The sequence below is a fragment of the Vespa crabro genome, chromosome 4 (genome assembly GCF_910589235.1).
Source record: "Vespa crabro chromosome 4, iyVesCrab1.2, whole genome shotgun sequence".
Taxonomy (NCBI): Eukaryota; Metazoa; Arthropoda; class Insecta; order Hymenoptera; family Vespidae; genus Vespa; species Vespa crabro.
Window position 1 is genome coordinate 9,164,437 of NC_060958.1, and position 27,500 is coordinate 9,191,936.

At 37.9% G+C, this 27,500-nt stretch overlaps 1 protein-coding gene across 7 annotated transcripts in view; it reads right to left on the bottom strand.

Moving 5' to 3' along the window:
• Nucleotides 1-27,500, bottom strand: part of LOC124423342 (fibroblast growth factor 17-like) — a 118,867-nt gene that overhangs the window by 45,568 nt on the left and 45,799 nt on the right. Inside the window, exons 1-2 of one of the 7 annotated variants that reach the window (XM_046960955.1) lie at nt 7,033-7,843; nt 6,292-6,478 (exon numbers count right to left, since the gene is read on the bottom strand). The exons of 3 other annotated variants lie outside the window; for them this stretch is intronic. In XM_046960955.1, the coding sequence (XP_046816911.1) occupies nt 6,292-6,293 (2 nt within the window). In that variant the 5' untranslated portion in view covers nt 6,294-6,478; nt 7,033-7,843. Of the gene's footprint in view, nt 1-3,762; nt 4,023-6,291; nt 6,875-7,032; nt 7,844-27,500 lie in introns of those variants that run through there. 3 more of the 7 variants (XM_046960954.1, XM_046960952.1, XM_046960956.1) reach the window with 3 other exon arrangements.

A 27,500-nucleotide genomic window follows, 5' to 3' on the forward strand; every position in this document is an offset into this window, starting at 1 on the left:
TAAGGCAATCGAGACACGATCTTCATTATTTTTACATTGTTTACAATATTTTTCGGTTCAGTGCACTCTTATCTCTTTACTTTCTAGCCAACGATAATATCAATACTACAAAGAGAAAGAGAATTATACGATTTGGATAAATTAAAAAGATTAGTTTGGATTTATACGAGTGAAAAAAATTCACGATCAAGGAACAAAACACGTTTTCGTATTTACGATATAAAGTTGGATGGGATAGATTTGAGTGAATAAATTATATACCTATATACGTATTAATACATTTTAATCGTAATAAATGGATGGATTGATTGATACGAAATATCTGATTATTTGTTATACCATCATATTTATTCAATAATATCAATTCAAACCTTTTTGAAATAATTTATATCGGCATTGAAATATTCGCGAAAATATTTTCGTCCCGTCCAAAAAAAAAAAAAAGAAAAAGAGAAAAAAAGAAAAAAGAAAGAAAAAAAGAAAGAAAAAACAGATAAAGAGAATGAAGAGAACGAAAAAGGGAGGAGGGAAGGGAAGGGAAGAGAGAGAGAGAGAGAGAGAGAAATAGAGAGAGAGAGAGGGATGTACGAGTCGATCGATCATTGGTAGCTTCTTCTTCGTCGAGGACTTCTTCTCCGTTCGGCAGAACGTCGATTTATCTCCCTCGAGACGGCGGCGCCGGACTTTGTACCTCGTGACCCGTCGCGGTCGCCGTGAGGAGTAGTGAACTGGATCGAAGTTAAGCGCGACCGAAGGAGAGCCTCACGCTTACACGGCCAACGGAGAGTTATCGATTCCTCTTTCTTTGGTTCCCCTTTTTCTCTTGGCCTCGTCGTTTCGAGCGTTCGCGGCATACCTCGTCGTTTCCCGGAAGTTCCGTTAATAGGCACGGATCTATAGTCGACGTGCGTGCACGTCCCTCGTTCTAGGGACCCCACGCGAGGAAAAAAGAAAAAGAAAACGAACGAGACAGAGAGAGAGAGAGAGAGAGAGAGAGAGAGAGAGAGAGAGAGAGAGAGAGAAAAGAAGAAAAATAATGTACACGAGTTAGATAGAGAAAGAAGTTTTCTTTTTCAATGAGGTTGAACTGAATGGGGATGAACTAAAAAATTTAATGGAGAATAACTAGAGGATAAGAGATTTCTTTTCTCTCTCTCTCTCTCTCTCTCTCTCTTTCCCTTCAAATAGGATCAGATTATGTTCGAAAATATCTACAACGAGTGTGGGATGTACTTTGAAGTAACTTACACACAGAGTTGTTTACAGACGCGTGTCGTTCTAGTGAACGACCGAGTTTGTTTCAATCTTGTTCTTGATCAAAGGGAATACTGGCGCCAATCTCTCTGTCACGTGGGTGGGGGGGGGGTGGGCAACGATAGAAAATCGACCAAATCATCCTTTTATTATATTTCTTATATTTTATTTTCTATATAATCTTACGTTGTAAGAATAAGATTTCTGTTCAACGAACCGATCACTCTCTTTGTACGTTGATTCGATCCGTACACGCAGGCTCCTTTCCTCTCTTCATGAGTTTCGATGGCAATCGCGCGAGTTAAAGCGTAACGCGCGTTATCGGCCTTCGAGACGTACGCGTACGTGCTCGATAATAGCGTTCTAGCGTATTAGCGAGTATGAGAACGAGCGAACGATACCCGACTACGGCGTAGAATTACGCTTGCGACGTGTTTGTCGTTTCTCGCAGTTGAACCCTTTCTTTTCTTCTCTTCGCCAGGGTTACGAAGGATTTTCTAGGACGTTAGGTCGTTGTCGTGACCTATACCGATCGTATGAAAGAAAAGTGAGAGTGGTCTTTGGTCGCCTTTGGAATGTAATAACTTTGATAACAACAACGTATTCTATTGTATTTACTTTATCACATTGTTTTATGGAGAAACGTACGTTTCTTTCTTTCTTTCTTTCTTTCTTTTTTGTTTTCTTTCTTTTTTTTTCCTCTCTCTCTCTTTAGAAGAAATCGTTAGGCAATCAAATTTTTTGTCGTTCCTTCTGAGTTTGGAATCTTAAATTACTGACCGAACGATAAAAATTCTCGATCGAATACTTAAGTGAGTTTAAGAGAAAGAAAAGGAAAGAAAGAGAAAAAGAGAGAGTGAGAAGGAGATAAAAGAGGCAAATATACACCTGCCAAAGGTATGAGAGAGAGAGAGAGAGAGAGAGAGAGAGAGAGAGAGAGAGAGAGAGAGAGAGAGAGATAGAGAGAGAGAACATTCTTCCCTCGTAAACGAATACCTTTACTTAACACGTTATCGAACCTTGTAATTGACCAAATTACCGATAGAGAGAATCACCGGTACCGAGCCCTGGGAAAATCAGAACTTTACTCTCGTAGCTTTCTCGTGGCTGAACGAGAAGCGACAAAGTGCTTGACCCGGCAACTCGTAGACAAGGACGACGATAAAGGTAATGGATCTTCTATTAGGGACCGAAAGGGTCGAATACTTTGTTCGAACGCTTCTGACTCTGAACGAGAGCCAACGTAAAGTTACTACTATCCCAAGCATTTCGTTCGTAACGGGCATCGGGTTAAGTGGCTCTTAAATGAATTGTGAATTAATCAAATCGTAACATCGTAAATTTACTTTCAAAATATTCCAAGTGAAACTTCGGCGATCTAATTTAGACCATTGTCAAATAGAATTTTCCAATTATTCGTATTATTGAAGATACTTCGATTTATATTACGAAGTATCTCGAAAGGATCGGATTCGAAGTATCGATGTAAAAAAAAAAAAAAAAAGAAAAGAAGAGAAAAAAAAAGAACAAATAATACCATTAACGTCCCATTGTTCTCTAAAATTCTATCAATTTTGATGTCATTCATCGTGCAGCACAAGGCACCTCTCGTCAAATATAAAATACCGTGAAAATTTCGTAAACGAGGCTTTTAACGTTCGCCGTGTTTCGATCGATTCTTTCCTCTAATCACACGTATCATCGACTTTAACGTTACTCTCGTACAAACTCAAAGATATTTCCAACGAAAAAGTGACAATATTTGTAAAAGAAAAGTGACGTGGGAAAGAGTTTATTGCGAGTGCCAAGTGTCTTACGTCAGAAAGAGAAGACAGATTCAAAGAAAGATTTTCTTGAGATTAATACTCGCATGAATTAACCATAAGTCGTCACGTTTTGACGTTCGTGCAAATGATACTCGATTTCCGTGCAAACTACGTTTTGCGTGCGCTTCCGACAATCGAGAAATGATTAAAGCGACCATAAAAAGATGATTATGAAGAAAAAAGAAAAAAAAAAGAAGAAAAAAAAAGAACATGAAGAAGAAGAAGAAGAAGAAGAAGAAGAAGGAAAACGAACGAGAGAAAGAGAGAAAGAGAATAAAAAAGGAAGAAGACGTGTACGATTATAAAAATCGATATATATCGAGGAGACACAATCAAGATCCTGTCTCTCTCTTTTTTTTCTCTCTCTCCATCTCTCTCTTTTAAGCAAAAAAAAAAAAAACATTAATTACACGTTTATAAAAGAATTTAATTGTTGGATATCCCCGTCGCATTTGTGCCTCTCGAACAAAGTGCATAGAATCGAGTAAAATCGAAGAGGATCGAGTAGGGCCGGCGTGCACGCTAAAATCTTTCCTCTGTTCGCTCATTATTCATATTAGCACACGTACCGTGCGCGATTTACAATGTTTGCCAGTCCATGGCGTAGGTCGAGAATGAGTGAGTGAATAAGAGAGAGAGAGAGAGAGAGAGAGATATCGTCACACTCTCGACGTACTCCCACCTGCTATCTTCGTCATCGAGGTCGTAACGAGGAAAATCTGCCTTCTCTTTCTTTTATTTCATCTTCCTCGTTTACTTCTTCTACTTCTTTTATACTTCATCTTCATCTCCAACCTCATCTTCATCTTTATCATCATCTTCTTCTTCCTCCTCTTCTTCTTCTTCTTCGTCTTCTTCTTCTTCTTCTTCTTCTTCTTCTTCTTCTTCTTCCACCGAACACGACACGCCGTAAACATCATTGACCCGAATAGGATTCTTGGTTAACTGCTTCGTCGAGGAGTCATCGGGTTTACTTAAAGCCACGAACGGAGAATCCATTTTCCCCCTACCTTTTTCTTTTTCTTATGTTAGCCACCGGAAATTAGCGCCGCGATCGAGTTAGCTGGCCATCGATGATGACGACGTAGACGAGGAGCGTGCGCGTGCCGTTTGTTTGGCGGTAAACACGCTTTATGCCCGGAGATAAGAGCCGACCGGCCGTTAAAACGGAAAATATGCTTTGAAAGGTAGCGACTCGTGAAAGGCTACGCGCGTTCATACATCGTCGCCGTCGTTATCGTTGCGGTGTTCGCAGGGGATAATTCAGGTGCAATTCAAATCGATTTACATATATACATACATACATGCATATATACGTAGGTACGTACATACGTACATACGTATATGCATATGTGCATACATATATCTTGTTTGTTACGAACGAACGTCATTATACTCTAGGACGTTTAAACGCGTAAATCGAAGTCGTCTATGAGGTAGTATTGACGGTGAAAACATAGATCACGAATTTCATTGCATAAGAAAAGATCTATATCTAAATCCAGAGTTGACTATAATTCAAAGATAGGTAACGATTGGATTATGATCTATGAATCATATTGTGATCTGAAGAAAATTTATAGAAAATTCGAAATCCCTCGTACTAACTTGTAATAATAATTTTATCCTTTCGATCGATACGATCTGCAAATTTTGTATAATTGTAAACGATCAAACGAGCTTGAGAAAGAAAATAATTTGAGCTTGAGGTATAACGTAAAAGGACTCGTATACTCCAGTTAAAGATATACAAAGAGAAAGAAGAAGAATCTAAAAATCAATTGGGAGAGAGAGAGAAAGAGAGACAGAGAGACAGAGAGAGAGAGAGAGAGAGAGAGAGAGAGAGTCTTGCCTAATCAATCGGTACTCATCCAGAAGGCATTTTAATTGCGCGTTTCGCTTATCTAAAATATGCCACCTTATCGTCAACGTATCGTCTGATTTTTCCAAGCGACAACCCAACTGCCAGCCGATAATCGAGCGAATTCTTTGATCGAGTGTTTACTCGAACTCGAACGCCGGCAGCACTGAACGTCGTTACGCCGATCGGCAACGAAGTCTTTTACCTCCTACTCCTCCTACACAAAAAAAAGAAAAAGAAAAAAAAGAGAGAAGAAGAAGAAGAGCGCCGGGCGCTCACTTGGCTCGTGCACGTGCCCGATAGATAAATCATTGATAAATCGTGACGTTCTATCTTCGATGCTCGAAATCGTCTATCAAAGTTTTCTAGGTCGTACCTTTAATATTCCCTTTTTCAAATTTTCCTATCGTACAATTTTCAATTAAACATTATACAATTAAATCGTTTATACGTTATATCGATACATTGTTACAATAACGTTCCTTTTCTTTTCTTTTCTTTCCTTTTCTTTTCTTTTCGTTTCTTTCTTTCTTTCTCTTTTTTTTTTTTTCTTTTTTTTAAATACGAACACACCCCTCAACGTTTATATTAATAATTCTCCCTCTTAGTTTCTCCTGTCAGTCAAAAAGAAAAAAGAAAAGAGAAAAGAGAAAAGAGAAACGACAACGATGGATTACGAAGACGATAATCCTGATCGATAAAAGCAACTATAGTTTCCCATGCGAAAAAAAAAAAAAAAAAGAAGAGAAATTCTTAAAAGGGGCGAAGGGAAGCCTCAACGGGGCTCGTAAGCGAAACTCTCATCGTACCTTACGGTTGAGGGTACGTTCTCGACGATAGGGCTGCCTCCGGATGAATACGAGACGAATAGGAACGAGAAGGAGGGGTGAGATAGTGCTTACGGTTCGCCGCACCATCAAAATACGAGCCGTGGAATCGCGCGTTAAATCCATGACGACCCTTCTAACCGTCGAATTAGGATAGCCTATCCTGTTTGATGCCTTTTTATTTTCTTTGCTTTTCTTCTTCTTTTTTTTTTCTTTTTTTTTTTGTTTTTTTTTTTTTTCTTTTCTTTTCTTTTGCATCCCCAAGAAGAAGTCCCCTTCGGTAAAGTACGATCAAAAAAGGGTTCGTGTGAAAAGCAAAGGTCGAGAATGAGAATCACTGAACGCACCGTGGGTACCGTTATGCAAGCGTCCAAAGTCAAAGCTCATTTTCTCGTTTTTTCACGTAGGAAAATAATAATTATATACCATCTATTGTTTCGATTATTGATTCGATAAATGACGCGTAAAGAATAGTGCGATAATGATTTTCTCGTAAAGAAGGTGGTGGGTAGCGTTAACTTACATTTGGTAGCGCGTTAGACGAGGTCGATCGTGAAGGGAGCGCGTGATCCGAAGCGGACGTCATCCCAGTGATCGTGTACCTCGAAGCTTCGTTTAACCGGGACTCCCAGGATCATTCACCAAGTTGCGGAGTCGCGTGCGCACTCGCGACCCACCACCGGCACCACCAACAGCACCAACGAGCAACACTAACACCAACACGAGCTGATCGTGCTCGCCACGAAGACGATCACCGGCGAGTAACATGCGATAAATATATGGAGATGACTCGACACGAGCATCTCTCTCTCTCTCTCTCTCTCTCTCTCTCTCTCTCTCTTTTTTCTTTTTTTTTCTCCCTTCGAAAGAGCAAGGCAAAAAAAGTGTCATCAAGTGTCCGAGTACCGTGGGGGTGACGATTTTGAGATCGTCCGATCGTTCGATCCTCTGGGAATCATTCTAACTCGATCGATTTAGATCACGAGAGAATAAAGATGATAACTCTGATGATCCTTCGTTCCCAAGAGGGTGTTTTACACTCGACCGGTTCGAACTTTCACTCTCACTCTTTCCCTTTCTCCCTTTCTCTCTCTCTCTCTCTCTATCTTTATATATATAAATATATATATATATATATATTTATATATAAACATATATATATATATATGTATATAAATATATAAATATGTAAATATATATATATATATATCTTTCTTTTTATTTATTGTTTTTTTTTTTGGCGTTTGCTAGAAAACACACTCACGTGCTCAAAGTGAGACGCATCCAGGCGCGTTGCGTCAGCAGCGTCGACGCATTGCGTCGGGCTGGCCTTTGGGTTGCTGCTTTCAAATTCCACGCATCTATCCACGCGTTTCCCGCTACTTCTTCTTCTTCTTCTTCTTCTTTTTTCCTCTGCTATCTCGTACACTCCCTTATCCTCACAAAAAGCTCTCACTTCCTTCTACCTTTCACACACTCACCAACAAATTTCCACAAATTTCCACAAATATCCGATCCACTTTCTCCTTCTCTTCCCCCCTCTCTCTCTCTCTCTCTCTTCTTCTTCTTTTTCTCTTTCTCTCTCTTTCTCTCTCTCTCTCTTTCTCTCCCTCTCTCTTTCTTTTCTTTTCTTTTCCTCTGTGCAAGCACTCTGAAAGAACGTTTCCTCTCTCTCTATCTCTCTCTCTCTCTCTCTCTCCTCTCTCTCTCTCTCTCTCCCTCCTTATTTATTTTTTTCTTCTACATAACACCTCGACGAGCTTTGCACCTCGCGAATCACCATAGGATCAACACAAAATTCCAGCTTGGCCCTTGACTCGTACTCTTATCCACTCGGGGGGTGCCGCCTTCTTTGAGGGTGAAAACGTCTTGACCCTCGGCGAAGAGCCATCGAAAATTTATTTGGTCGATGACTCCAACTTTTTATACGAGACGATTGTAGAAAGATCGGTAAAGTTACTTCGAGAAGTAGAGTGCGAGAAGTAGAATGAGAAGATGTGAGAAAGAATAGAGAAATAAAATGGGTACACCTCACGAATTAATATGTTATCAAAACAAAAAATATATATATATATATATATATATATATATATATATATATATCCACGTGCAACTAGTGTAGGCCTTCTTGTCGTTTAATCTCGTGAGAGAATAGAAAATAATGCAGAGAGAGAGAGAACGAAAAGACAAAGGCAAAGAAAAAAAAAAAAAAAAAAAAAAAAAAAAGAACGAGAGCAAAAAAAAACGGACGAAAATCGAATGTAATCGATTGTAAATTAATTATTCTTATAAACACTGTTAGTGTTCTTCGTTCGTAGTCGATCTCGAAAGGGCGATATATCTCGGAGGGCGATCGACAATATCGAATCAACGCGCGGCGCGCTCGATGAAGAAGAAGAAACGGTATCGGCTTTGGGCCGTGAGACTCTGAGCGGCGCGAGTCAGCCCTACTAGCGTGTTGTTCACTTCTCGCTTACCTGGCCGCCGCCGTTGCCCTGCTGCTGCCGCCGTTCGCCTAGACCGTACCCCCACCCCTCTCGTGCCACCCCTCCACTCGTATCGTACACGCGGCTGCCCCTCCATCCGGCCGCTTCTCCTCCCACCCCACTCAATTCCGAGCTCCCCTACCACGCTTCCACGACGCCCCCGCCACTGACGAGCCTCAACCCTATTTGTTATGCTTCTTCTTATGCTCTTATTTAATTCTTTTTTTTTTTTTTTTTTTTGTATATATATATATATATATATATATTTATATAAGCGCGCGCGCACGTGCGCACACACATATATGTATATGTATATGTATATGTATGTATGTTTATATCTATCTATAGAAAATCTATTGATCTCTTCCCTTTGTTCTATTTACTTATTCGTTGATTAATAATCGTGTGAGGTTAAATGAATGATCGGTTTCACACTAATCTCCTTGTCCTTTTCTACAGAAACAAAAAAAAAAAAAAAAAAAAAAAAAAAAAAAAACAAATAAATAAAAAGAGAAGGAAAAAAGAAAAGAGAGAAAAAAAATGAAGGAAACAAGAATGTTTTAGAGGAGAAATATCAAGTGTGTTACTACATTGGCGAGAGCTAACGTATCGTAATTTTGCATCCAATGCAACTCGATACACTTTCACTCGATTGTATACTCTCTCATTGTCACACTCTCCACCGTCGTACTCTCGCTTGTCACTTGATCGTTAATTTAGAGAGAGAGAGAGAGAGAGAGAGAGAGAGAGAGAGAGAGAGAGAAACATTCTGTGCCTTTCGCTTGCTAACTCTTTACGTTTGGTTATTCTTTTTTATTATTGTTATGTTGTTATTATTATTATTGTTGTGTTGTTGTTATCATTATCATTATTATTATTCTTATTATTATTATTATGGTTATTATTATCATTATTATTATTATTATTATTATTATTATTATTTTTATTGTTATTATGATTATGATTATGATTATGATTATTATTATTATTATTATTATTATTATTATTATTATTATTTTGAAGAGACACGAAGAGAAAAAGAGATACGTTGTTGGCGTTTGGCTCTCGATAGCGATTCGATGACGAGCCGGCGGACAACTTGAATTGCGCAATTTCAAGTCGAGGCAAGGTTTGTTTTGCCCGCGAGAGTCAACGCCACGATCGTTTTATTAAATATATAATATTTCAATGAACGTCGATGTTACATCGTTCACATCGTAGGACCATCTTCGAACAACCAGACAATCGACCTTGATCCTTTTTCACTTTATTTTCATAATTAAACGTTACAACGTAATCGTCGATCACGTCTCATATCAGATTACGATCTGATGCGTTGATCGTCGATGATAAAGAATGAAAAAAAAAAAAAGAAAAGAAAAAAAAAAAGAAAAAAGAAAGAGAGGAAAAAAAAAGAAAGAAGAAAAAGAAAAAAAAACCTTTATGTCCTTCTTTTCACTCAATGAAAAACGTTTTAAAGAGACAAAAATTTCTTTTCTCTCTTTAATTAATTCCTTAAATAATTCCACCGGATATTTCAAATTTGTAAAATGTATTATCCGAAATTATTGTATTATTCTATTAACTAATGATATCAAGCAAAATTCGAAATTGAGCTTAGAACGAATCATCTCGTTCGGGCTAATACGAGACACTGTTGACGAAACTTCGATGACGGTACTGGCTGAGATCGTCTGCTCTGGCCAACAAACGAGATAATTAATTATCAATCGGGCCGCCCGGCTCGTTTATTATTCGCGACGCTCGTGCTTCCCACTAAACTATCCGTAGAGTTTCGATTTGTTTTTTCCTTTTCTTGTTTTTTTTTTCTTTTTTTTTGCTTTTTTCTTTTTTTTCTTTCTCCTTTTTTGCTCGCCACGCAATAATCACGCGTTACACGCGTTGCATGTACGAATTTCTATAAATAAGCAGAAACACAATGGAGACGCGAAATGTACGAAGGATGATCGTTATTAGCGAACGTCATTACATTCTTGACGATTTTCGAATACTTAAATAGCGTTTACGTTTTTCTTATTTCCTTTCCTTGTTTCTTTTTTTCTTCTTCTTTTTGTTTCTTTTTTTCTTTTTTTTTTGTAAATATAATTCTTTTACCATGTTGTATTACAATATATATACGTATGTGTACGTATACGTATGTGTATATATATATATATATATATATATTTTAAACAATGCGGATATAATCGAATAGAGAAACATGAATACACGAAAGAAATTTAAACGAATGATCATACGAAAAAAGCAAAGTCAAAAAGCGTAACTTTATTAATTAGCCTCTTTTAATTAATCCCTCCAACGCGAACGACCGATGAACAAGCGATAACAATGGAGGCCACTGTTTCACGAAAACCGGTCCTCCTCATGTTCTCTTCCTTCCCGGGCTTTCGTTAAAATTCCGGCATCTTGTCGCCAAATCTCGGAGATCGAGCTACCTCTTGGAATGGGGATTTTACTGCTGCGAGTACGAGAGAGAGAGAAAAAAAAGATAAAAGAGATATATATATATATATACATATACATATATATACATATATATATATATATATATATATATATATAGAGAGAGAGAGAGAGGGAGAGAGAGAGAGATAGAGAATTTGGCACCTAACGCAGGGCTTAGGCTCTTGGCACAGGGCCCTCCTGGATCGCGATTTAAGGCTCGAACCTTTACAAATGGCGTGCAAATTTCTTTTGGAATTTCAAACGTATACTTTTCTCGCGAGTAAACACGCCCATCGATTCTCCCATTCCCATCGTCAGCCCATAGGACATCGCTATAATTTCGAACTTTCACGTTTTTCCATAAAAAAAGAAAAAGAAGAAAAAGAAAAGGACAGAGAGAAAAATGGGAGAAATAGAGAGAGAGAGAGAGAGAGAGAGAGACATAAGAAAAAAGTTCGGCACGTTTGATCGACCGTTCTCGAACGTATCGCTATCTTCGACGATCTGGGACACGAATGTCGAGCTACCTACACCTTGCGTTTTACATCGCTTCGTGCTTCGACCCTTTCAAGAATGAGAAAGAAAAAAAAGGAAATAAAAAAAAAAAAGAAAAAGAAAAAAACAGAGAGAAGAGAAATCGGCAAAAAGGGTCTCGTTTTCATCCAGGAAATCGGTAAAAGCTCGAAGGTTACGCGCTTAATTATCGTCAAGATGACAAGTTTTCGGTGCCATTCTTTTGCATCGGTATTAATCTCTTTTACTGAAGACATTTCGATTTACCTGTGGATAATCGTAACGACGGTATATATATATATATATATATATGTATATATATAAATCGTAGAGATATAGAAAGCAACCATTGTGTTCTCGAAATAAACGAAAAACTTTGTTCTTTAGAAGGTACAATCGATTTTTAAAATCATTCGGATCATTTGTACGGAACGATCAAGATAACGAGATCGGTTTTGTGAAAGAAAAATAGTGAGGGCATTTTTAAACGGGACAAAGGTCGGTAGCGAGAATCGATAATCGTTCTCGTTCTCGTTCTCATTCTTTTTCTATCTATCTTTACGAAACATTCCCGATGACAAATCCACGTCTATTAAAATTCTATCCATATCTTTGATCACGATTAATAATTAACGATTAATAATAGAAATTTGAAAGTCATTAAATAATTTATATTTTATTATTTTCAAAGTTAACATCTGGATCACGTATTTCCCACGTTTTCGAGGCACCCAACGAGCAAATGAGTAATTTTAAACGCTTCGTAGATCGATTTAATACCGCTCGCGGGTTCTCGTGTTATCTTAGCAAACCAAGCGCAATTACTAATTGCCGTTATAATCTCACGGAACTCGGTGGACCGAGATATCGAAGGAATTCGTTTTCTACTAACGTTAAAAGCAAACGCTTTTATTTTCCCTTTTTCGTATTGGCCGATCCAATCGAACGCACCGTTAGTACGAGTTCATTCGATATGAAGAATATAATTCTATTCGTTGAATAAAATTCTAGATCAACTTAGTTCAGATCATCGATGGGAAATAATAGATGAATAAGAAGAACTTAAAGAATTCGTTCGACTAAAGGAAAAATAAAAGAAAAGAATGGAAAGAAAGGAAAAAAGAAATGAAAAAAGAGGAAAAAGGGGAGAAAAAAAAAAATTATAAATAAATGAGCAACAAATATCAATTTTGTCTTTCTTATTGACAATAACAAATTCGACAATAATCGTTTCACGTCACGAAGAAAAATCACACGACATATTTTCGATCTGTCGCCGAATTCTCTAGATCCTACGTTGATGATCTTCCTTCGATCTAACTCGTAGAGCTAGTATGTAAGTACTTTCATAATTTATTTTTTTGTCTCTCGTATCAAAGTCCATTTTATTGCAATGGACTTAAATACATACATACATATATATATATATATGTGTGTGTGTGTGTGTGTGTGTGTGTGTGTATGTATGTATGTATTTATATCGATAAACGGCCACTTCGATTGGGATTTAAATGATACTGAAATAAAGTCTTTAATAGAAATTCAAAGCGACTGATAAAAGATCGCTTGCAAAATCACGAGATAGTCGACGATCGTTCTTCATAGATAGGTAGATAAATTAAACTTACATAATCATATACGAATAATTCCCTCCTTATTCAAATTTTTATCGATTTAACGTTGTATATATTAATTTCCTTTCTTTTCTCTCCTTTTATTTTTATTTATATGTACTCACGACGAATTCCGAAAGAGAGAGAGACAGAGAGAGAGAGAGAGAGAGAGAACGAGAGAGAACGAGAGAGAAAGAGAAGAAAAAAAGAAAAACAGAGAGGAAGGAAATAAAATAAAAAAAAAAAAGAAAGAAAAAAAGAAAAGAAAAAAAAAAACAGAAATAAAAAGAAAAAGAAGAAGAAGAAGAAGAAGAGGAAGAAAAAAAGAAAGAAAGAATTTCAGCAGGCATCTCTCGTCGAAGTCGGCGCGTGGAAGTTGCCGCGTTGCTTGGCTCCGCAGACCGCATTTAATCAGTTTGCGGTCGCGGTCCGGTCTCTTACGCCCTTTTAATACATTTCTCCCCTGGCATCTTCACTCCTCGTACGACGCATTACGAACGTAACTCAACTCAGCGCGCACGCTTACGATTTCCAGACGACGCAACAGCCAGCTGTTTCTTTTTCTCCGTCTATGCCAAGTAAGTACGAGAAATGCTATCCTTTTTATACATTTATCCGGATCCCCTTGAATTCTCCCTCTGACATTTTTTTTTTTTTTTTGTTTCAAAATGGCTACATATACCATTATTAAAGATAGATAGAGATAGGGAGAGAGAGAGAGAGAGAGAGAGAGAGAAAGAGAGAGAGAGAAAATCGACTCGTTTAAGAACATAAAATAAATTCTGAAGGACAAGGAATGTGATCCATATCGTAATATCTCGTAGCGTGTGGTCCATAAACGCTAATATAATTTATTGAATACATTAATATGGCTGATTATGCGACATATTAATGAGAGATAAATTATATTAGTCAGAAAGAAAGAGAGAGGAAGAGAGAGAGAGAGAGAGAGAGAGAGAGAGAGAGAGTAAGAGTGAGAGACGTTTAAAGTAATAGGATTTCGTTCTATTTTCATTTTTCGATTTTCTCCTCTTTCGTGGAATTCTACAACGCGCAGGAGGAAGGTGCCGGCAGTTTTTAAAAAGGTTTTACGCCTCCTTTTCGTCGGAAAAGAGAAAGAAGGGAAGAGAGGAGAGGGTGGGCCGACCGGTAATTTGGTGGAATTAAATAATAGCGCCTCGTCCCATTAATGTAACGACTCGGTCGACGATGTCCCGCAGAATCCGTAAACGTTGGTGAATGAGGGAAAAGAAGGAAAGAGAGACAGAGAGAGACAGAGAGAGAGAGAGAGAGAGAGAGAGAGAGAGAGAGAGAAAGAAGACGAAGGCAGGTACAGCTTCTTCGCTTTTTTATATTTCGTCGAGATATACCGGGAGGTTTACATATACCCTCGTCGTCTCGAAAGCTAAGAAAAGAGAGAGAGAGAGAGAGAAAGGGAGAGAGAAAAGAGAAAGCACACCCCTCTATTCTGTGTGGTCTCCCACGACTCATCGAATTATTACCTATGATCTCTCTCGAGGAAGAGCCATACTTTCGATTTCTTTTCAATCAAAAAGAAAGATCAAGAAAATTGTCCTTTTGTTCGAATGAAAGTAACACTTGGATTTATTACGTGTTACTCGATGAGTAATTTACTCTTGGAAATAAATCTCAGAATGATAGTTTAGCGGTAAGCAAAGTACAGAGTTTGTTTATATCTCGAGGTTATCATTTTAATAGCTCGACAAAGGAAAAGAAGAAAAGGAGAGAGAGAGAGAGAGAGAGAGAGAGAGAGAGAGAAAGAAAGAAAAGTAAAAGAAAAAAAAAAGAAAAAAAGAAAATTAAGAAAGAAGAGGAATGAGTAGACTATAAAAGAGAAACGGCCTTCTCCAGCCGTGAAATCTTTTAAGTTCCGCCATGAAACAATACGAGAATGGTCCCACGAGTTAATAGCGCTTTTTATCGCTTTAATAAATACGATCGTAGCGTTTAGCAATAAAGATGTCCTTTCGAAATAAGTACAGACAAGGGAATAATTGCTCGATGATGCGAAAACGAAGGAACGAGAGAATGAAGACATTTGATTCGAACGTATAAATGCGACTTTTTATTTTATTTTATTTTATTTTATTTTATTTTATTTGTTCTTTTCGTTGAGATCCTTAATAAATCTTTTTCCCTTCTCCTTCGAATTCGTTGAAAGTTCAGGTAGAGGTATATATATATATATATATATACATATGCTCGGTGAAACTTTTCTATTCTACAAACGAGGATGGAAAGCGAAAATAAAGAACGGTCACACGACGATTTGTACCACGAACAACAAGAAACATTCTTGTATTTAAAATATGTCCACCATGGAGATGGAAAGAAGACCCACCGCAGATTTGTGACATCACGACTATCCGCTGTAATAACATTCGCGCCTTTACAACAACAGCTCGACTCACTCACTCGCTAGCTCGCGAGGAGAGATCCACTCTGCAACAATAACACCGCATGTGTGGCCTCCGACAAATCTTACAGCGGTGCTCAAACTTTCTTACCTATCATCTTTCTCTCATAAATATCTTAATCCTATCTATAACGATATCGATAAATAATAATCCAATGAGCACGATTTTTCTCGCGCCGGACTCGCGACAACTTCGCGATCGCGTAATCAGTCGTACATAACGAAAGCAATATATTCCCTTACATACGAGCGAAAACGTTCTAACTTACGACGGTAATATTTGCAAACAGGTAATAGAGGCGTTAGGACGGCGGCGCCTCGATAAGTGCCAGACTTGTCCCCTGCTGTTCAAACTAAAGCCAACGTGTGAATGGATTTTCTGTTCGCAGAAAGCGCAGAAAGTTCCACAAGATTTCCATTGACTGACTCTTTCGTTTCTTTCACTTCTTATTCTCTTGTATGTATACCGCGAGACATCGATCATCGAACGACGTTCCACGTAGTTCAACGAGTACGAAGAACGAAGACAATACCGCACAGTTCTACGACTCTACTACGGCCTGTCTATTGTGTCTACCGATGGGAAACGTTTAAAGAACTAAGTACCTATTTCTGTGCGAGAAATTAAAGGAAAAAGAAAGAAAGAAAGAAAGAAAGAAAGAGAGGAAAAAGAAAGAAAGGAAAAAAATAGGAAAAAAAAAAGAAAAAGAGAAAAAAAAGGAGAGAGAGAGAGAGAGAGAGAAAGAGGAAAAAATGTACGATAATTAGCCTTGCAATTTTATCGATATTCATGCGGGTCAACACGTGACATACGAATGTTAGTGACTTTATCTTTGGACTCAACAAAATGGTCCTGACGTATACAATACGATAAACGCATACATACATACGTAGATATCATCGACCGATTGAAAAAAACAAATTCGTGGCATCTTGCATACTGTACGATAAAATTGCAAATTCGCTCTCGAATCGTTTATTTATCGTCCTTGTAGGCGTAACCTACACCTTATTGGCACGATGTATTCCGATATCTCCTTCTCATTTCTTATTTCTTCCTTTTCTCGAAAAATCCTTAAATGGCACTTTATTATTATTTAGATATCTATTAGACTAGGAATGGGTTTCGTTTGATTATTGATAAAAAAAAAAAAAGAGAAAAAAAAAAAAGAAAGGGAAAGGAAAAAAAAAGAAGAAGAAAAAAATAAAATGAATTTTGAGAACACCTGAGACACTTGACACGATATGTCAAATAAACAATCGAGAGATTATTCTTTTTGAGAAGACATAGAATTATCGAGACGAGAAGGAACATGCTCAAAGAGAGAAAGCGTAATATTTTCGAAGAGTGCCCGATCCGATGATCATTCTAACATCGACTGACGACCACGTGTTCACAACGGTACGAAGGTTATAGCACTTATCCACGTGTCCACGCGTACTCGTCCACGTGTCAAAGTAAACGGTACTCACATATATGTAAGTACTCACAAGCTTTCTTTCTTTTTCCTTTTTTTCTTTTTCTTACTCTTTCTCTATTTCTATCTTCATCGTGGTAAAGCCGATTTATCGTATACCCTTTAAACGTAAGCTCGTATATACGGATAATCATTTAATTAAGGATTAATGCGATTCGAGTGTATATAAAAGTCGCATGGACTTATTCACGAGTTCTCAATGATAAAAGGTAGATCCCGATGCCAGGGGTATGTCGAAGAACCTGTCAATTGATCGAAGCCGATCTTGTCTGTATCTTAACACGTCTTGGATTTTATTCTTTTTTTTTTTTTTTTTTTATCAGGGATACATACCATAAAACATAAAATCGATATCTTCTTTACCGATCCGATTGATCGCTCGCTGGCATCTCTATCGATGTCGTTCGCCTTCAAGACGTATCATATAATTCATATATTTGTTGCATTTTAAATACTGAACTTAATATGCTATTAACGAGACATATCGAAGTTAGATAATACGCATACGTTCGTCATTTCCTTTTCCTTCTTCTTCTTCTTTTTGTCTTTTTCTTTTTCTTTTTATCGATTATATGCATGCAAACGAAAGAGACTCTAATCTCATAGCAATGTATACATGTAAATACATGTATATCTAATAGAGATGCACGTGACGTTGACGACGTCAAAGGATCTCATACTACACATTTGCTCGTAAACGCATAAGGCAAACATTTTAATAATATTTAATAAGAATAGAATTAATTCAAGACCAATGATATCGAAAGAACGAAGGTCAGATTAGAATGGTTAATTCACAAGTTCAATTATTAACGATTATGAAAAATTTACAGAGATCTTTTTAAGTATGTATACGAGTATATGGAATCAGAAGCTTAAACGTTTAAACAGAAGATATTACTTCCGGCGTCGCATCGAAATCAAGGTCTATTATCGACGATATACATTGAACAAATACATAAGATGACAGCCACGTTATGGACGCAACGGAAGAGTTTCATTGCGTGACGTGTTCCGCGAGCTAATTTCACAGCGTCGAATGGCCACGATTACTTAAGAGTAAGTAAGCGTTAACGAAAGAATCATGCGGCAGCCGCATTTTTTCGATGACAATCGTTATTTATTGTACGTATGTATATACTCAATTGCCACCGCCCATTGCCACGCAATAAATGAAGAACGTTCGATCGGGTTATAAATTTTATTACGTTCCTATATGCGATTCTTTTTGTTTTGACGGATTCGCGCGCTTTGATCTTTCGATTCTCTTCTACTTTTTTTTTTTACATTCTTTTTTTTTTTTTTTTTTTTTTTTCTTAAATTCCTTTTCCTTTTTTTTCTTCTTTTCCTCTCTCTCTCTCTCTCTTTTTTTTTTTCTTTTTTTTTTTTTTTCCGAAAAAGACCGACGAAAGTTTATCGTCGCGAGGCAACGATTATCAGAGTACTCTCGGACTCTAACATTACCAGTATATTTTCGAAGCGCCACCCAATCAATACTTTTGATTTTACCATCGATAAGCTTAGCCAGCAACTTCGCCGTTAATATCGGCCACGGCTAAGATTAAAAATCCTTATCTTTGATGTCACTTCGAATTAATCTTCCATGCTAGCACGCCGCCTCATAATCTTATAAACTTTGACTTAGCGCGATCTATCAACAAACAAGTATAAATTATATTGTAAATTATATGCATATATATATATATATATATATATATATATATATATATATATATATATAGCGATCAGCCAAATCGTGACGTTCGATCGAATTTTTTCGAATCTTGTTTTTGTTGATATATCTTGATTATATATATATATATATATATATATATATATATATATATATATATATATAATTATATTAAATGTATTTAATCTGTACGAGTGTACGATCGATAAAGATCTTTCTATATCCGTTATTGAATTAGATTTTGGGAGAAAAAAAAAAAAAAAAAAAATAAAGAGAGAGAGAAAGAGAGAGAAATAAAAAAAAGCCAATGCCGATCGTTTTATTAAATTTATCGAATCTAAGGAAATTCACAATGATACATACACGTGGACAATTATCAAGCGTATTTATTGACTCAATGAAATCGTTACCGGAAATTTGTTAATCCCGTTCCTTTTTATGAATTGAACGAATATTATTACGTGAACGAACAATGACATTTCCTTAGAAAGATGAAATAATGTTCCTAACTCTTCTTATTCGATTGGATTGAGACACGATACAATTACCTCGAATAAATACATACAACCGTGATCAAATACACGAGGAGGAGCCATGTAAATAATCTTAAAAAAAGAAAGAGATAAAGAGAGATAGAAAGTTAGTATTCGTGAAGTTAGGCGGATGTTCAAAGTGAACGCTCTTATAAGATCCGGTTAAAAGTGTTCCGAGGAATTTTCTTTGCAACGTACCACAACCATTTTTCATTTTATAACGAAAGCGGCATTCCCGGTTTTTCCGTTCGAAGTTATGAGGGAAAATAAATATTTGACATTGCATCCCGAGCTCGCTTTAAACTCTTAATGAATCATACGATAATTTTATCTCTATTTCCCCTCCCCCCCATCACCCACCTCCCACCAATTCCCCTCTCCACCCGTTGTAATGTTTATTATACCTTTAATAAAGTTATTTTGTAATTGGCGGAAAAAGTTCATGATCGTTATCCTGATAAAATTCTCATTGCAAATCACGTTAGTTAAACTTAAACGGAGTATCTTATAAAGTTGAAAAATATAAATAATCATTTATCGGGACACGGAATCCCCGTGGATAACGCCACATTATCAAGTTTTTCGCCTTGAAACGTACTCTTTAACGTAATGAAATTTTTAAACGTTACGCCTATAATACTTATACTTTGAAATGATTATGAAAGATATATATATATATATATATATATATATATAGGTATATATAAGAGCTATTATGAAATTTTTCTTACGATACGCGTTACGCTATGAGGGAATTGGATTTGAGTCATTTATACCGATTTCGAACGTCGACGAAATCGCGAAACACGTGCAATTCATCTGTTTTCCGGTGGCATCGATCCGGCATTCCATTCTTTCATTTTCGCGGAAAAAAAAAAGAGTACGCTGCGTGTTTGTCGATCGAAGATAATCGGAGTCGCAATCGTCGTGCCAATAAAGGACTAATCCTCTAGCTATTTGATAAACTCATGTGACATCTTCCTTCTCTATCTCTCTCTCTCTCTCTCTCTCTCTCTCTCCTCATTCTATCTTCACATTATACCACCTCTTTATAGGAATTCTAAGAACAATGGCAAATCCCGTCATCTTTTTCCTATAAAACCAAGAAAACCGAAAGTAGAATCACGATGAACGAGATAGAAACATTTCTTGTGCGATATGCGTCTCTCTCTCTCTCTCTCTCTCTCTTTCCCTTTCTTTTTCTTCTATTTCTCTTTGAAAAGCGGAAAAGGTGTCTGTTTGTGGAACGGATTTACGAGCGGACGACTCGTCTTTCGAGAATAACCGCTACTACGTCGTTATCTTCTTCTAACAAATTTTCTACGCGCTTCCTAGATCGAGCGGGACTTTCGAAACTATTCTTTTGGAATGATCCAGAAGAGAGAGAGAGAGAGAGAGAGAGAGAGAGAGAGAGAAAGAGAGGGGGGGATCGACGGCCGAGAAATGCTGCTAGCGAGATGAAAAGTTTTCAACAAAAAAAGCGTCGGAGGAAAAGAGATCGATCCGTTGTCCGGCTATTTCTCTCTCTCTCTCTCTCTCTCTCTCTCTCTTTCTTTCTCTTTCTCTAACTCAAAGGTGGCCGCATTCTCTCTCGGCTTGGCGCCGCATGGCCGTCGCACCGAGTCCGGTAAACACGGACGAGAGTCAATAAGTCATAAAATCCAACACCTAGGCAGAGAGTGCAAAAGAGAGAGACAGAGAGAGAGAGTGAGAGAGATAGAGAGAGAGAGAGAGAGAGAGAGAGAGAGAGCTACATATCTACGCTTCGAACCGAGCCGATCGATTCTCGTTACACGAAAGAGCAGCGTATCTCTGTATTTACGACTCCTCCGTTATCTCTCTCTCTCTCTCTCTCTTTCTCTTGTTCGCGCGCGCGCGTACTCTCTATCGTCTCTGTCCGTCTCTCTTCGCGAAACGAGGCTATTGGCCGGCACCCTCATCGATCGAAACCCACTTTCGGCGACGTTCAATATCCTTTGAATTCATGAATCTTTTGCTCGATAAAAGTTCGAGGGTGAGTTTAACCAAGGAAGATATATACAGGATACAAGAGAAAATCACTTGGTCACGCGATTTAATTCCTCGGACTTGAATGATAGTTCTTTTTTTTCTTTTTTTTTTTTTTTTTTTGGTTGGTTAGAGGAGTAGGCCACACGCAATCACAAAATTGGCTGATATCTTGCACGAAGAGAAATATTTGCCTTCCCTTTCAGCATGTATATTATTTCAGCTAAGTCCTCTCGAACGGTCTTCCTCCTTCTCGAGAGGAATGAACGAGTGGGAAAAGAGCAGAATCATTTCTCACCTGGCGTTCGTTCCTTTTACCTTTTTTCTTTTTTTTTTTCTTTCTTTCTTTCTTTCTTTCTCTATCTCTTTTTATCTATCTATCTATCTATCTATCTTTCTTTCTTTCTTTCTTTCTTTCTTTCTCTCTTTCTTTCTCTTTCTTTTCATTTCCTTTCTGAAATATTTCGAATTACTTTTGAACGAGTACGAAACTACGTGCGAAAAAAAAAAAATTTTATTATAGTAAGGTCGCAAAATGAATTTAATTTTTATCTAATAAATTCTAATGCATTTTGATCTACGACATCCTTGTAGGAATTCTCTTAATTCACTTTCTTACGTGCAAAAAAATATAATAAGCTTGTATTTTCCATCGAATGGAATTTCAGATTCGATGAAATGAACGAAAGAGAATCGATGAAATCCAAGGAAGGTAAACCTGATTATCGAGCTCTCAATGCGCTTGACTTTTAAAATACGAACGCGAAAGTTTTATGTTCGTCGAGTCTCGATGCAATAAAGATCACGAATGTCTACCTTCTTTGTCACAGATTCTCTCTCTCTATCTCTCTCTTTCTTTCCTTGTATCGTTAATGCTTTCGCATTCGTATTTGTTACGTTATATTAATCGCGAATAAAACGAGCGAATACGAGTCTCGACGGGATACCGAGTACCGTATTATTTCTCGCGCAAACATGCCACGATGAGTTTCCGTTTCGTGAGTTCAAAAGAAAAAAAGAAAAAAAGAAAAAAGAAAAAAAAAGAAAAAGAAAAAGAAAAGAAAAAAACGATAAGTAGCTTTGCGATTGCATTATCATAATACTCTAAAAAGTGACATTACCGGTATTTCATATTTTGATTTATTAACATATATCGTGGCGTTAACGTATCGTAAATTACGTAATTTTCTATTATTTCCAATTGGCGTAAAAATTTGTTCTCGCGATCGTTCCTATTTGAAAATAAATGAAGAACGTTACCGAACTAAGCGAGAGTTATAAAATTCGAGTCGAATGTGTGGTACATGAGCCGTGTCGAGGGGGATGAACAACACATTAGTCAAAGGTAGTTTACGTGGACGACGAATAGAGCCAGCGGCGTAGAGAGAGAGAGAGAGAGAGGGAGAGAGAGAACGGATCCTGATATTTGTGAGCTGTCTACCAATTTGTTTCAACGTTTGACAAATGCATTCGGGGCCAGAACGGGCAAGTAGTTCGGCAAAACTCGTCTGACGGAACGAAACGGCAAAGGGAAAAGTGGGGAAAAATAAAGCGAAACGAGTTCCCGTTCGTTCGGCCTCTCGTGTCGTCGTCCGTCGATGATGCTACCGTACGTGCTGGTATTAGTTTGAGATATACATATATACATACATATATATATAAAATGTATATATATATATATATACATATATATATATATACACTTATATAAAATATATACCTATGTTATGCATCAATGTAGAAGTACAGATATATACATATGTAAATATATACGTAAACACTTGTAAAGGTGGTAGTAACGGTAACGGAAGAGACGATGGCGACTATAGCAAACTACTAGCAATAATGATAGTAGAGAAAGAGAGAGAGAGAGAGAGAGAGAGAGGAAGAGATAGTGTGTTCCGGGCGAGACGGAAAGGAGGAAGTGGAAAAGGGTGGAAATGGAGGGATGAAAGGATGGAGGACGGGCATTCGAGCTACCGCCTTCATTTGGGTTACTAAACTGTAAACAAATTCCAACTTTTTGTTCTATCGATTATCGATCGCCAACTTGGGAGCAGGGACCTCGATGCTGTCGTACACGTCGCTTCCGTGAATAATACGATCGTCGACGAACGGCTACCGAGTCCTCCCTTGCAACGACAAGCAAGATATCTGAAATGATAGAGACAGGGAGAACGAAAGAGAGAGAGAGAGAGAGAGAGAGAGAGAGAGAGAGATATGGAATTCGCGGAGAAGTCGATGCCCCGAATTTGAGTGACCGTGTTTCATCGTCGATAAGAGAACGTATACATTTCGAGAGGTCGAACTCCTTCGCATAAACGTCGTTCGGTATGTCGATGGTAAATGTAACATTCGAAATGAAATGGAAGAAGAGCGTTCCTCTTTTCTTGGCTCTAGCGACTGCTTTTGATCGTTGACCCTCGATCGCGAATAATATACACGATTTATCCTCGTCTAAGTGCAACGAAACTTTTCGCTACTGGGATGGATGTTCTCAAAAACGATTGACCGTTTCGCGATTTCTCCTCGGCCATTTCCACGGATTTTACGATCGTTTATACTTTTTAAGAGATATATTCGTCTCTTCGAAGCTTAAACGATCGTAGACGTGGCATATTACGATATATCCAGTGATGTTTCGTATTAAAGTACCATCGAGGATAAATTTTTCTTTTTTCTTTTTTTTTTTGCTTTTTTCTTTTTCTTTTTTATTTCTTATTTTTTCTTTTTTTTTTTTTTTTTTTTTTTCCTTTTGACGGTGAGACGACAACAACGAAAGATCAACGATTTCGAATTCGTCGTCGTTCGAAGGAAAAAAATCTTAAGCAATGCAACGTTTCCATTCTTTCCCAGCCAAATGTACTTTGGTTTGACCATTGACCTCTTGCTCTCTCTCTCTCTCTCTCTATTTTTCTCATTCGAAAGCGTTATAATAAACGATCCCTTCTGGATATTCCCTGAACGATTGAACATATAACTTGGATCTCTTTCGTTTGCAAAAAATAGAACGACGGGAAGAAAGGAAGAGATGTTGGTAACAAAAAAAAAAAAGAAAAAAAGAAAAAAAAAGGATTTAATGGATCCCCGTTAAAATGATCGCATGTATCGTCATCGAGACGAGACGATATATGCGACCCCTTTCCCCCTCCCTCCTCCTTCACCCATCACCCCATAAATATAGCAAATAAATTTCAAATCGATCGTTGAATTTCTTTGACTTGAATATACCGTCTTTTGGATTTTCTTAATGACCCCTTTGGCATTTCCTTCTCGTCGAAGCTCGTCGATCGAGCATAGCCAGAAAGAAAATTTGTAAAAATCGTCGATATCCTTCCGAATATCCCGATCGTGTTCGAAACCTTTCAAAAGAGAAAGGAATAAGGAAGATAGAAAGAAATGAAAGAAGAAGATATGCGCTTCAGAATTTCGGCGCCACAATGCGATCATTTTATTAGGGCTTTTTTTTTTTATTGACGACTTTACGAAAGTAGAAAACGAATCTATCGGATTAATCGAAGAAATATGTTCGTTACATCTCATTGAATTTTCTCTTAGTTCTTCCTCGCTATAAAACGTCATGACGTGAAGAGCTCGAATCTTCATCCACCGAACGATAAGGAATTATTTTTTTCTTCCTTCCTTCCTTCCTTCCTTTCTTTCTTTCTTTCTTTTCCTTTTTTAGGGATTCTTTTTTTCCTTTTTTCTTTCCTCTCTCTCTCTCTCTCTCTCTCTCTCTCTCTCTTCTTCGTTTTTCTTCTTCCTCTTTTTTTTTTCTTCTTCTTCTTTTCCTTCAACGTTGAGCCAGAATTTTCGTCAAACGATTTCGGGTTCCTGGTACGCGTCATTCCCGATAAAAATAAAAATGCTAATTCAAGAGGAAGGAGAAGGAGAAGGAGAAGAAAAAGAAGAAGAAGAAGAAGAAGAAGAGGAGGTGGAGGAAGAAACGAAAAAAGAAAACGAAGAGAGATGTAATAGGGAGAGTTGGGAAAGGGAAGAGAAAAGAGTGGGATCGTAAACCGGTGGGACGTTCGTCGTTGTACGACGTTCCACGATGTAATGTAAAGAAGAAAAAGGAGGAAGAAGTAGGAGGAGAGTGGGAGAAGTTAGAAGAAGGAGGGAGGGAGGGAGGGAGGGAGAGGAGGAGGTGGCGGCGAGGACGAAGAGGCACTCGCGCGCGCTGCCTGAGGTCGTGGAATAATACCGCTACCGCGTAATCAAAGAGCTCAAACCGGATTGGGTAGAGTACGGAGGAGAGCGTGCCGCGCTCGAGAGGAGACCCCACGCCACGAGAGGGAAAGAGAGAGGGAGGGGAGGAAAGAGAGAAAGAGAGAGAGAGAGAGAGAGAAACTCACAGCATCCACGCGTGTATCTTAATTGCGCGCGAGCGCGGAATAAGGCTCGACGTGGTCCTCACGATTTGTCGCATCTCTCAACTCTGAGAGAGAGAGAGAGAGAAAGGTCCCACGCTGAGGGGCCCGTTGAACAAGAAGGTCGACGAGAGGAGTGGGAAGGTAAGAGGAGGATCATTCCGAAAGTTTCGAGCTCCTTGTAATTACGGGACGTCGCTAATGACCGACCGGTCACGCGCTAATGAGCCAGTCCGGTCAAAAGTCGCCAAATCTACATGCAGCCTCTTCTTTTACACGCTTCTCTCTCGTTCTTTTTATTATTATTATTATTATTATTATTATTATTATTATTACTATTATTGTTATTATTATGTATGAACATGGAGAGAGAAGGGGGAGGGGGTTGTATTTGGTAAATAAAATACTTTATGTTTTTATATTGGTCACGGAAGCGTGAAATTCATACGAGCGAGCTTATCGTGACCCAAAAGTGACTCGTACGTTACTTTCATCGCGCTAATTGATGGTTTTCTTTTTTCTTTTTTCTCTTTTTTTTCCTCCTCTTCCCCCCACCTACTCCTCTCCTACGAGTATTTCGTAATTACGTAGGAAGAAAATTTCATGACACCCCGAGATAATTCTCGTACGAGAGACTCGTCCCAACTCGTGGATTTTAATTTCCCTCCTTCCCTCCTTCTCTCTTCCCTTTCCCCTATATTCTTTCGTTTTACTTAGGAAAGGGTCAACCCCTCGTTTTTCTTCTTTTTTTTTTCTTCTTCTTCTTCTTTCTCTCTACGCAAAGCACAAACCTAACTAAAGGAATACTTTCTCCGTCAATGGGACAACTTCTAAATGACTATTCAAATGAGGCTTAAGACCTCGGAATCCTTGACGTTTGTTTTCTATTCGAAAAGAAGACGAAGCAGCTCGGAGTGACTCTTGCGAGAGGGATTAACACGAAGTAAAAGAGGTGTCAACTTTTCGCTCGTCATTCCTACCGCCCCCACCTACACCTCTCCCCTCTTATTCTCTCTCTCTCTCTCTCTCTCTTTGCAGGGTTTACAATTCGAATGGCGCGATTGGTAGATACTTGTTTGTAAAATGGAGAATCGTCATTTATCATTAAATAAAGATTTATGTTACGATCGAAATAGTTGTCTTATTGTTTATTGCACTTTCACCAAACCTTTCATATATCGTATCTGTCCATGTATCTATGTATTTAATCCTCATCTTACGTCTATAGGATCGTGCCAATTCTAAATGACGATTAAAATCTATATATATATATATATATATATATATATATATATATATATATATATATGCAGATGTTTGGTACTACGAGAATGCTTCTGACAGTGATCTAACTGGAATATCCTATTAATGTTAAACCTCCAACAAACGGTCATTGTCGTGAGTGTCAACGGTCTTCGTGGCTTACGATCGTGCCAGGATGAAGTGCTAGGAGCACGAAGAAAGAAAAAGAGGAAAAGGGAAAAAAAAAGAGAAAAAGAGAAAAAGAGGGAGAGAGAAAGAGAGAAAGATTTTCTCGAGCTAAGCTGATTAACTCGACCGGCGTTTAGCACCCACTGCTGCGGAGACTCGTCATCGTGTCATATCTACGCTCTGGTATTAGGGATCTTAGACGTCCGGTTTGTACAGCTGTGTACGAACTACCCGAGCCAAATCGTTCTGCCACTTCTTGTCACGCTTAAGCCTTTGAATGTTCTTTGTCGTTCGCTACCGAACGTCTAAATACAAGGAAGAACTCCTGAATGCCTTCCTGACACAAGACAGACACAAAGGGGATGGTTGCCATTGAAAATTTGTACTCTATTTTCAATGGAAAACACATAAATATAAATACATACATACATACATACATACATACATACATACGTATGGATTTAAATTAGACGAGGATAATAATTAAATAAACAAGACAAATGAACGAAGATGATTTTTTTTTCTCTGTTTAGCAAGCAAACTAATCCAAAGAGATAGACAATTATTTCGTGTCTCTTGCTTTAAGTGAGAAAAGATAGAATAAAGTTGTCCGTCGAACCAAGGTTAAATATGTATGTATAGGTAGATAGGTAAAAAGTTAAAAGCGGTTAGTAGCGAGAGAGGATAGGGCAAATAATGCTTAGA